At 42.2% G+C, this 12,772-nt stretch overlaps 1 protein-coding gene across 1 annotated transcript; it reads left to right on the forward strand.

The window, feature by feature from the left end:
- The first annotated feature begins 3,146 nt into the window (after positions 1-3,146).
- Positions 3,147-12,178, forward strand: LOC132349553 (beta-defensin 119). The gene is made up of 2 exons (XM_059898033.1): positions 3,147-3,204; positions 11,985-12,178. Exons 1-2 carry the CDS (start codon positions 3,147-3,149, stop codon positions 12,176-12,178), a joined length of 252 nt encoding a protein of 83 aa, XP_059754016.1.
- Positions 12,179-12,772: the final 594 nt, after the last annotated feature.

Raw genomic sequence — 12,772 nt, forward strand, 5'->3', positions numbered from 1 at the left:
TCTGTTGAGGTCCAGTGTTTTTATTTAATTCTTTGACTCCATCTCCTGTTGCTGCTTGAATTTTTCTCCATCAGCAAACACCCTCTTCTTTTGTATTTTCAGTATCTCTGGTTACACAGTGTATTTCCCCTCAGCTTAAAAAATGATACATTTCCCACATCTTTACAAATACGTTTCCTCAGGACCTTTCCCTTGGTCTGGGTCCTTTTGGAGAGAGTTCTGGATTTGAACACTGACCCCCTCAGGGCCCCTGGTTCAGTCATTTTCTCTCTCTGAGCGATGGCTTCCTCCTTAGCCATACGTACCTCCTTGTGAGGATTAACCCCAGATGATGCTTAATACATAGTCGATGATATTATTATAAAAAGTGGGGGCTTCCCTGGTGGCGCAGTGGTTGAGAGTCTGCCTGCCAATGCAGGGGACACGGGTTCGAGCCCTGGTCTGGGAAGATCCCACATGCCGCAGAGCGACTAGGCCCGTGAGCCACAACTACTGAGCCTGCGCGTCTGGAGCCTGTGCTCTGCAACAAGAGAGGCCACGACAGTGAGAGGCCCGCGCACCGCGATGAAGAGTGGCCCCCGCTGGCCGCAACTAGAGAAAGCACTCGCACAGAAACGAAGACCCAACACAGCCAAAAAAAAAAAAAAAAAAAAAAAACAAAGTGGTTTCATCATGGCTGGGGTGGAGTGGGTAGTAACTGCAAATGGGTATGAAGGGTATTTTTGGGGTGATGGAAACATTCAAGATTGGACTATAGTGACAGTGGTATTATACAACTCTATAAAACTCATTGCATTGTACACTTAATGAGTGGATTTTATGGCATGTAAATTATACTTCAATAAACCTGTTATAAAATAAGGAGGGTCACAAACAAATGACCTTCATTTCTCTGATCTTACCTCTACCTTCTTTCTGCAAAGACTCTTCAAATTTTTCTAGGCAAGAATCACTAAAGGTTTCCTTCTGACTGGCTTCCTCGCTTAACTGGGACCCCTGCTAGCCCAAGTCTGAAGAAACAATAGGAGACCAGGTTGTGGATAGAAACACCATAATTGGGAGCCAGTCAGACTTGCGTTCAAATCCTGGATTCCCCATTTGGTCACTTGGGCAAATTGCTTGCACTTCTCAATTTTAGTTTTCAAGCTAGTACAATGTGGGAAAAACTCTATCTGGTTGTGTGAGGATGAAGTGAGACTATACCTGTGAAATACTTGTCACCAACCTAACAGAGAGTCAGTGCTCATTAGCTGGTGACTGTGGCTACTCCCACAGCTTGGAGGAGGGTGTCTTCTCTGAGAGTTCCAGCTTTCAGTGGTGTTTTTCTTCTCTCACACTCCTTTTGTTTATCTCTCTCAGTTATGTTGAAGGCCCTGTGATTTCCCGGGGAAGAAATAGCCTCTTTAGTAAATCTTCCCTTTCTTGCCTCTGCCCTGGCAATTATCTTCAACACGGACTGCAGAGTGATTTTTCTAGGTAAAGAAAAAAAAATCTGACCATGCCACCATGTTCCTCTCTAAAAGATCTTACTATTTCCCATTGCTTACAGATGAATTCCAAACCCCTGAGCATGGCATTGAAGGTCCTGTATGATGGTTTGGTGTCTGCCTCACCTCCCCTTCTATTGAAAACATTCACAGCCACAGCTGCTTACCAACAATTCTCCTGAATTTCCTCTTTGGAAATCTGCTTTCTATTCTCCACTCTTCTCCCCACCCAGGTGGCTGTTGAGCTGTTCACTTTACCTAAGTGTCAATTTTGTCACGTGTGAGTTGGAGGTTTATGATTTCCACTTCTGAGGATTGTTCTGAGGATGATGATAATAATGATAAATATGAGAATGATAATACTAACAATGATGAAAAACAATCATAGTTACTAATTATTCAGCACTACTATGTGTCAGGTACTTTGCTAAACAATTTACAAAAGTTCTTCCATTTAATTAAATCTTCCCAGACCAGGGCTCATAAATAAATTAAAAAAAAAAAAAAAAAACTGGAAAAAAAAAAAAAAGAAACGAAACTGAGTTATTTGTAGTAAAGTGGATGGACCTAGAGACTGTCATGCAGAGTGAAGTAAGTCAGAAAGAGAAAAAGAAATACCATATGCTAACACATATATATGAAATCTAAAAAAAAAAAAAAAAAAAAAAAAAGGTTCTGAAGAACCTAGGGGCAGGACAGGAGTAAAGACGCAGACATAGAGAATGGGCTTGAGGATATGGGGAGGGGGAAGGGTAAGCTGGGACAAAGTGAGAGAGTGGCATGGACATATATACACTACCAAATGTAAAATAGATAGCTAGTGGGAAGCAGCCGCATAGCACAGGGAGATCAGCTCGGTGCTTTGTGTCCACCTAGAGGGATGAGATAGGGAGGGTAGGAGGGAGACGAAAGAGGGAACAGATATGGAGATATATGTATAGCTGATTCACTTTGTTATACAGCAGAAACGAACACAGCATTGTAAAGCAATTATACTCCAATAAAGATGCTAAAAAAAAACAACAGATAACTGTATGAAGGTCACAAAAGTTATTATGATGCAGAGTGACTGTGGGTGGGAGTACTGTTAATCTAAGGTGACCAGGGAAAGCCTCTCCAAGAAAGTGACATTTAAGATGAGACTGAATGATGAACAGGAGCCAGCCATGGGAAGCTCTGAAGGAAGAACTTTTCAGGAAGAACAAATTACAAATGCTAAGGGTTTGAACTGGGTATGAGATTGGCAAGTTCAAGGTTCAGAAAGACATACATGTGTGTATCTTTCTGTTAGAAAGTTGAGAATAAGTATTTTTTAAAAATTAAATGTTTCTTGATTTGCATTTATGCTTTAAATAATTAATTCCTTTGTGAATCTCAAAAGGCCAAATGGCTTTAATTTGCCTGTCTCCTTACCCAGAGGGAAAGGCATTTTTTGGCATGGATGCTGGCCAGTTTCCCATACTCTCGTCTTGTGCTTTGTTACGACATTTGCTACACATTGTCCTTTGGCTTGGCTGATCTGATATAAATCCTCTTCTGCTATAATTCACTGGCCACGGTCCTGCCAATAAAAGCAAAGCAAGGCTCATCCCTGTGGAGGAGAACTCTATTTCCATACCCTGCAGCACAGCCACCTCCTTCTCCTGTGACCTTCCAGCCATGAAGTTTCTTTTCCTGTTTCTTGCCATCCTTCTGACCATGGAACCAGTGGTATCAGGTAACTTGGGTGTCTCTCAAATGTCTGGGATCTTGGTGATAAACTTCTCCCCTTCCTCTTCCCCCTCACTGTGGGCAGCATCTGAAGCCTTTTCTCATTTCATGTGGCTTTGGGAGGTTTTCTCACAATCATCTCATGTCCACATCTCTCCCTGGTTCATTTTTGCCAAGGTGGTGGGATGATAGATGTTTGGAGCACCTAACACTTAAGAGCAAGTTAGTGTTCTGCTGGAATCTTGGAAGAGGGTTTAGGGGTGAAGGGTCTGGTGCAGGTTGGAGACTCCTTGGGGGCTTTGGGAGATTACACTGAAGGCTGGGGGCGAGTTGTGATGAGGTGGAAAGACTTTGGGATTGGAATAATAGAGGGAAGATGAGGATGAGCCAGAGGTGAGGAGCTGGTCTTCCTTGATGGTTTGGAGTAGGCTGGAGGGGACATGGGATTTTTGGTTGAGTGGAGCTGGTGCTGGGGATTAGATTGGGGCTTGAGCTGAGGTTGGGAGTTGGTACTGGATGGTGCAGGGTGTTTGAGGTTCAGCTAGGTGATGGACTGTTGCTCAGGATTGAGGTTGGTGACTTGATTAGATTTGGGTTTGGCTTGGAGTTGGGGCTCCAGAGGCATTGAGTTGGGTAAGGCTGGGAGTTCTAGTTAAGATTGGACTGGTATTTCAGTTTGAATTGGGTGAATATGGGGTCAAGGAGGATTGGAGATTGGGCTATGGCTGGAGCTGGGACTTGTTGGGTTCAATCTAGACAACTGATAATAAGCCGAATCTGTGGAAACATGGGTGAATCTCCTCCATTCCCTAATAAGACAGATGTTCATTGTCTTTTTCCCATTATTCTCAAGCACCATCAAGTAGGAACTTCATTGGCATCATTTGATCTCAAAGTTAGGAGTAGGAGGTTGTGGGATAGGAAGACAGAAAGTTGGGTTTCTGAAGAAGGCTTTCTTAAAAACCTTGAGTTCCCAACCTTGGAACAATTATCTCAGTTTTTTCCCCTTGCAAGATCTCTTCTCTCCTTTCCTGGGATTGGGTCTAACACTACCTACTCAACTCTCTCCCTCCCCTTCTCCCCTGACCTCCTGCTCCTCCTCTGCCTCTTCTTGTCTCTCCACTTGAGGGATACTAACATCTACTTAATGGTTGTTCCTATGCCCAGTAACAGACTGTTGGCTGAATGGACAATGCCGGTTGGTGTGCAAAAATGATGAAGACAGCATCACACGTTGCTCAAATCATAAACGGTGCTGTATCCTTAGTCGCTATTTGACAATTGTACCAATGACAATTGATTGAATGCTCCCTTGGACCACTCCTCGTGCGAATGAACAAGTAGGCCATGGCCAAACCTGACAATACAGGGAAGATACATGGAAATCATGGATAGAAATGACTTTGCTTCAGGTTCCTTAGTTCCTACATTCCATTAAAACTCACAAATCTGTTTCTTGTGTCTGTCATTCATGAGGAATGATACTCCAAATGGATTGAGGGTAAGGGGATGGCAGGAAGGACGTTAAGAGTTAGCAGAGAGAAGCCAATGGGGGTGGGCCAAGGCAATGGGGTGATGATTACAGTCTTGAACATGGTTCCTCATCTACCAGATGCAGGAAAGGATATTGGGTCAGGAGTGGGTTGAGGAGCATGTGTGGGAAGCCAAGAGACTTAAAGACACAGCTGCTACCTGGAGAGTGGGAGCATCCTGGGGATGGGAGAATTGGTCTGTCTTGGGGGTGAATGAGCTGGGGTGGGCAGGGACTGAGCAGAGCCCAAATCCTTGGATTTCTAGGGAAGTTGGCTGACATGCCTTTTGATGCTTGAGAGCTCACAGCCCCAAAGATCAGAAGGTTTCCAAGTACTAAAAAAAGATAAAGCACATAAATTTACTCATTTATAATCGAATTTGTTCATCAGTTGTTTTTTATGTTCTTCTGTGCATTTATTTATTCATTCATTCACCTCAGCTAGGCCCCTTACCACTGTTAGACTCTATACACCTCTCAGAACTTCAGCTTCCCCATCTGTAAAATTGGATTAACAAAATCTATCTTGGATTGTGGTGAGAATGAAATGAGACAATGTAGAGCACAGTGCCCAGTACATAGTAAGCCCTCAGTAAATGTTAGCTGTTGCTATCGCTCACTGCTTTATTCAAGTATGTGAAGAATATGTTCTGTGTGCCTTCTAACTGTGTTAGACTCTGAGGAAGACAGACACCTGTCTCATTTGAACTAAGAATTTAGTTTGGGAGAAGACTAAACCATGGGGAACAATGAAGAATTCTGATTGGAAATCTAGAGGACCTGAGTGTCTTCCCAGGCTTTGTTATCTCACATCCTCTTCTCTGGGTCTCCTTTATCCAGCACAGTCATTTGTCCCTGAACTGTGTTCTCCACAGTGAGGTCAGAGACCAAGAATACTCTGTGAAGCTTGGTGCAGGACACAGAGACAGATAGAGGGAGTTCATTCTTATCCATGGAGATAATTTTTCTCATTTCAATATTTCTGCTCTTAGACTCTGGAAAGAGAGACCTCTCCTCCTCTGATCCTGGTCCTACTCTGGGCTTCCTCTGGCTAAGTGTCTCCTCATAGGGTGAGGAGTTGTAGGGGACAATGGGAATATATCCACCTAGAGATAGTGCCCGCTCTCCCTTCCCCTCCACTAGACCATGCTTTGAGTATGTGGGGCCTGGAATTCCTCACCCAAAGAACCCTTGTGCCTGCTTTCAGGGACTGCATGGGCTTTTCCCCCAGGCTTACCCTTGGAGGGTGGGGTCCACTCTGGGTGCACCCCTAAGCAGGAGGAGTGCCAAGGGACATTCCTCTTTGCAGGGGCTGTGGGCAGAGCTTGGATGTTCAGGGTGGAGTGTTCACATCTGTGCATGAGACTCCTCACAGAATTGGGCAGAGCTGGGGTTAGGCAGGAAGAGATCTGGGCTGTGAGCTGAGCCAGCTCCCCTTGTGCTGCATGGAACTCTGAAGAATCCAAGAATTATAAATCCAGATCTGACCTTTCAGGTCATTGTGAAGGGACATTTCATAAAGGTCAATTCTTTATCCCATTTGTTAGTTTGACTTATAATTGTTAAATATTCAAACATATGATACAAGAGCCTCCATTTGTATTCTTGTCCCTGGACCCACAACCATTAGGGCTGTGTCTGGAATTCAGATCCTGCTCTGCCTCATAACCCATCTCCAAGCCCACTTCAGAGGCAGGAGTTGCAGAACCTGTGCTTTCACAGTCTCAATGCCTGTCTGTGATCTGGGGACTCTCAGGTTGCACACCAGAGCTACCTGTGCCTTGCGGCCCTGGATGGGACCATCCAAGATACTTCCTTGCTGGCCTCCCTGCCTCCAGATTTTCTTTGCTTTAGCCTCTGTTGTCAGAAGGATTCTTTCTGGGAAATTCATCTGACTATGTTGCTCTCCTGCTTAGATATCTTCCTTTGGTCCTCACTGCTCAGGATTGGGCATTCAAGACCTTCACATGGTGGCCCAGCTTCATTTCCCATGACTGCCACTCACAGACTTTCTCTTCAGCTCTCACCGTCCTCCCCTGCCCCTCATGCTGCCTTGGCCCATGGTTCCCTTCCACCTTGTCCCCATCACCAGGCTCATCTCTGTGATGAACTCCTTCTCACCCTGCAGAGCCCAGTTAATGTCCCTTCCATTGAAAGCCTTTACATAAACTCTGTCTCACTATTTCTTAATTATTATAATAATAGTAGTTATATAATAGTTACCATTGACACCTCTTATGTGCCAGGCACTGTGCTTGGTGTTTATAGGCCTGAAATCATCCTGTTCTTATACAACCCTCTTATTATCCCTATCTTACCGATGAGGAAACTGAGGTCTAGAGAGGTGATATAATTAGCCAAGGTCACACAGCATTAAGATAGAGCAGGGGTTCAAAGTAAGTTCTTTTTTTTTTTTAATTAATTTTATTTTTTTTTTTTAAATTTATTTATCTTTGGCTGTGTTGGGTCTTCGTTTCTGTGCGAGGGCTTTCTCTAGTTGCGGCGAGCGGGGGCCACTCTTCATCGCGGTGCGCGGGCCTCTCACTGTCGCGGCCTCTCTTGTTGCGGAGCACAGGCTCCAGACGCGCAGGCTCAGTAGTTGTGGCTCACGGGCCCAGTTGCCCTGCGGCATGTGGGATCTTCCCAGACCAGGGCTCGAACCCGTGTCCCCTGCATTAGCAGGCAGATTCTCAACCACTGCGCCACCAGGGAAGCCCTCAAAGTAAGTTCTGACTGGCTTCACAAAGTGTCATTCTTAAGAAGGTATGGCACATATCATGTTCTTGTGTAATTATTTCAATCACTGTCCGCTTCTCACTAATCCCCAAATACACACATACCAGATGGAAAGCCTTAGGGGTTGAGACAATATCTTATTTACATCTGTATGCCTGGTGTTAAGCCCAGCCCTCAGGTCAGACGTGACTCAGTGTTTCGTGGGTGAATGAATAGGTGAAAGATGAATTCATGTGTGAAAGCATGAATGGATTTGGGGAGGGTGTACAAATGGCTGATGCACCAGGCATGAATCAGCGAGGGATCCTTTCTGGGCTAGAGGGATCAGAGGACCACTGCCTCAGGTGTATTTGGCTCTAGCTGGCCATGTTAGGAAGGTTGCAGAGCAGCTCCTGGGTCTTGCTCAAGTGGATTCTTATAATTCATTCATTAGTATTTGCTCTTAAAACACATAGATTTCACAGCATGAGAGGGAAGAGTCTAGGGATTCCCCAATACCTGGGGCCTGGTGTTAACTTCTTCACACACAGCCATTCATGGTCCCACAAAATTAATTCATTATGAGGCATGGACTCTACACTCAGTCAACAACATTTATTAAGAAACTCCTCTGTGTTTTACGTAGAGACAACCATCAGGAGTGATAGGATGGTGGGGGTGAAAAAAGGGCTTGGAGCTCACTGTTGGGTCACCATAAGTCTTCAGAAGACGCTTAACCCCTTTGTTTGAATCTCTGGACTTAGAGTATGGGCATGTGAAATTTTGAAAATTCCCTTAGATTATTCTTTTGGGAGATAAGACCCCCACCCCCGCAACTCCCTGTCAAACTTTCTTGATTCCAGATAGCCCTCAAACTGTGAGAATCTCTGATCTATGCAACTTTCCCCTGTCTTCTCATTTCACAGATTGGGAAACGGAGGCCCAAGGAGGAAAAGTGACCTATGTTCATAAGCAGGTCCAAGACAATGCTGGGATTAATAAGCAGGTTTTCTCTGACTTCTGGTGAGAGGGCTGCAGGAACATTGAAGGTGATGTTAGGTTGCCATGGGTGATACAGTGAGCGGTGGCACACAGTGATATGGGGCTGATAGGAGGGCAGGTGTTAGGAGCTGCAAAGACCCTGACAAAAGTTTTGAGGTTAGTTTGAGCACCTTTGAAACCCCTTTCAGCAGTGCCAAGGCCTCTCTCCTGGGGGAAAGTTTGAAGCAGGCTTGCCTGCCTGCTCTACCATCTTAAATGCACCCTTCTGTACACCCTTCTTTTGGATGCAAATCTCACATTGGCCCTCCTTCTCAAGGAAAGTAGAAAGGGATTTTATCTCCAGGAGATATGACAGGAAGAGTGTCATTTTTGTGCTTATAAAGCCTCCTTGAATCTCTTTTTTTTTCCTTGTAGGCTGAGGGGTGAAGAGGATTAGAAACTTGGTCAGTGGAGAGTAGACCCCCTGGGATGGGGGCGTTTACCTGGCAGCTGTAGACGCATTGTGACCCCAAAACAGGGAAGACTGGGTGCCTGTCCTGGACCTTTCCTGGGGTTGATACATAGGCCTGCTGGTGTAGCTTAAGCTCAGTTCAGCTTCTGTTTGTACAGCAGTACAACTGCTATTGGTGCAATGCATGTGCATACTTCCATGACATTTTATCACAAGTGTAATGTAACCATCATTATAATCAAGATTATTCTATCACCATAAAGATCTCCCTCCTGCTACTCCTTTCTAGTGGCACAGACTCTCCTCTCTGCCCTCACCCTCTGTCGCTATCCCTAATCCCTGACAACCACTCATCTTTTTCTCATCTCTATAATTTTGTCTTTTTAAGACTGTTGTATAAATAGAATCATATTTGATCTTTTGAGATTGGCTTTTTTCACTCAACATTATGTTCTTGAGATCCATCCAAGTTATGTGGATAGATAGATCATTCCTTTTAATTCTGGGGAGTTCTAGCCAGTGCATTAAGGCAAGAAAAGGAAATAAAGGCATTCAGATTAGAAAGGAAGGAATAAAACTGTATTTGCAGATGTCATAATGGTTTATGTAGAAAATACAAAGCAATCTACAAAAAAATCTAGAACTAATAAGTAAGTTTAACAAGATCACAGGATACAAGATAAACATACAAAAATCAATTATATTTCTATATCTTATCACTGAACATATGAACACTGAAATTAAAAACACAATATCATTCACAATCATTCCAAAAAAATAAAATGTTTAAGTGTATATCTAATAAAACATATACAGAAGTTGTAGGCTGAAAATTATAGAATGCTGATAAAAAAAACCGAAGAAGATATAAATAAATGAAGAGACATACTGTGATTATAGATTGTAAGATTCAACTAGGAAAGATGTCAATTCTCCTTAAATTGATAGATACATTTAACAGGATTTCTAACAAAATCACAGAAAGGTTTTTTGTGGATATAGACAAGATTATTCTGTCTATATCTCATCTGTAGAGAAATCAGCAAAGGAATGAGAATAGCTAAAACAAAGAACAAAGTTGGAGGAATCATTCTACCAGATTTCAAGACGTATATAGCTAAAGTAACCAAGATTGTGTGGTCCTGGTGGAGAGATAAGATGCACAAATCAATGAAACAGAATAGGAAACTCAGAAATAGCCCTACACAAGTGAAACCAACTGATTTTTCACAAATGTGCAAAAGCAATCCAATGGAAGAGAGATATCTTTTTCAACAAATGTTGCTGTAGCAATTGGATATCTGTAGGCAAAAAAAAAAAAAAAAAGACTCTCAATGTAAACCTCACAACTTACACAAAAATCAACTCAAAATGGATCATAGATTTAAATGTAAAATGTAAACTTCTAGAAGAAAAAATAGGAAAAACTTTCAGATCTAGGGCTAGGTGAAAAGTTCTTAGAGATGAAGAGCACAATCCATAAAAGAAAATAAAACCAATAAATTGGACTTAATCAAAATTTAAAACTTTCACTCTGAGAGACCCTGTGAAAAGGGTAGATGAAAAGACAAATTACAGATTGGGAGAAATATTTGCAAACCACATATGTGACAAAGAACTTGTATCTAGAATACAGAAACAACTCTCAAAACTCAACAGAAAAAAGCACGCAATCCAATTGGAAGAAAAACATGAAAAGATATTTCCCTGAAGAGGATATATAGATGGCAAATAAGCACATAAAAAGATGTCCAACATCATTAGCAATTAGGAAAATGCAAATTAAGACCACAATGTGATTACCTGCATACCTATTAGAACAGTTAAAATTTTAAATAGTGACAATACCAAATGCTGACAAGGATGCAAAGAAACTGAATCTTTTATACAATGCTGTGAAAGTTAAGTGGTACAACCACACTCTGGAAAATAGTTCGGCAGTTTCTTTTTAAAAAACTAAACTAAATATACAATGACCATACTACCCAGCAAATGCACTCTTGGGCATTTATTCCAGAGAAATGAAAATTTAGTTCCAAAAACCTGTAGATAAATGTTCATAACAGCTTTATTTATTTTTTAAGGTATTCATTAAAAAAAGACTATTTTTTTAGGCCAGTTTTAGATTCACAGCAAAATTGAGAAGGCGGCACAGAGATTTCCCATATGCTCTCTGCCCCCCTCATGCACAGCCTCCCCTATTACTAACATCTCCCACCAGAGTGGTACTTTATTACAATTGATGAATCTACATTGACACATCATAAACACCCCAAGCCCATAGTTTACATTAAGATCTGTGACATTAAGATTCACTCTTGGTGTTGTACATTTTATGAGTTTGGACAAATATATAATGACATGAATCCAACATTATAGTATCACATAGAGTACTTTCACCACCCCCCACATCCTCTGTGCTCTACCTACTCATCTCTTCCCCCATTCCAACCCCTGGCAACCACTGATCTTTTTATTGTTTCCTTTTCCAGAATGTTGTATAGTTGGAACCATACAGTATGTAACCTTCTCAGTTTGGCTTCTTTCACTTGGTAACATGCATTTAAGCTTCCTCCATGTCTGTTCATAGTTTGATAGCTCATTTCTTTTTTTAGCCCTGAATAATATTCCGTTGTCTGGATGTATCATGGTTTATTTATCCTCTCACCTACTGAAGGGCATCTTGGTTGCCTCCAAATTTTGGCATTTATAAATTAAGCTATTATAAACATCTGTGTGCAGATTTTTGTCTGGACATAAAATTTCAAGTCCTTTGGGTAAATAACAAGGAGTGGAATTATAGGATCATATGGTCAGAGTATGCTTAGCTTTGTAAGAAACAGCCAAACTGTCTTTCAAAATGGCTATACCATTTTTCATTCTCACCATCCATGAGTGAGACTTCCTGTTGCTCCACTTCCTTGCCAGCATTTAATGTTTTCAATGTTCCAGGTTTGGGCCATTTTAATAGGTGTGCCATGGTATCTCATTATTGTTTTAGCCCTTTATGTTTTTACTATGCTCTCTGATTTGTCAGATCTGTTACTGCTAAATAGAAATTAACTATTTTTTTTTTTTTTTTTGCCAGGCAAACGTCACATCCTTCAATGCATGGGTAACTTGGGAATCTGTAGAGCCTCTTGCAAAAAGTCTGAACAACCCTACCTCTATTGCAGAAATTATCAATCATGCTGCCTCCATTCCTACGTAAGAATAGACATTTCTGGCAAAGAGGGAAAAAATGACTGGAGCCAAGAGAACCGCTGGCCAAAAATATCTTGAGTGCTAGTGATCACCATCCTCAACCTGCTGCCAATACCCTTCATTAAAATTCATGCACCGGCCACACTTTTGTGTCTTTCATCCTTTGTAAATCACGGTGAGACTGAGTTTTGCATGGTGAGATATCTGTCCCATTCTGGATCCAAACCTGTGAGAGAGAGAAGGCTGGAAAAAACTGGAGTGACAAGAAGAATCTAGATCAGTCAGTGGTGATGGGGCAGAGAATGTGCTTGAGTCAGTTGAGGAAGTGTTGAAGGGTTTAGGCAGAGCCATGACTTAATCTGTGCTATATTGGGCTCAGAGGGGGACCACACTAGTGGGAATGATGCATAGGGCAGTAGGTGGAGGTCTTGTAGACAAATACATCTTAACCCATTGAAGACATTCCTAACCAGCTGTTGTAATATAGAATAAGTGGTCTTGTCAAGGTTTCAAGTTGTGATGCTGAAGATCTATTTGGTGATTATTGTGAAAGGAATTGGAACATTGGATGCTGTTGTTCTTTCTGATGATTGTTAAGGTCTTTTACTTCTTGAAAATCTAGGAGGCTTGCGCCCTCAATTACAACCAACACTATCTTTTAAAGGTAAAATT

Source organism: Balaenoptera ricei, chromosome 15 (assembly GCF_028023285.1).
Source record: "Balaenoptera ricei isolate mBalRic1 chromosome 15, mBalRic1.hap2, whole genome shotgun sequence".
Taxonomy (NCBI): domain Eukaryota; kingdom Metazoa; phylum Chordata; class Mammalia; order Artiodactyla; family Balaenopteridae; genus Balaenoptera; species Balaenoptera ricei.

What these genes read in the sequence shown, in the direction of transcription:
- LOC132349553 (XM_059898033.1), top strand. Translation starts at nt 3,147, where the DNA reads ATGAAGTTTCTTTTCCTGTTTCTTGCCATCCTTCTGACCATGGAACCA. An exon ending in CATGGAACCAGTGGTATCAG is followed by an intron (nt 3,205 to 11,984) that starts GTAACTTGGGTG and finishes TTTTTTTGCCAG; the next exon opens with GCAAACGTCACATCCTTCAA.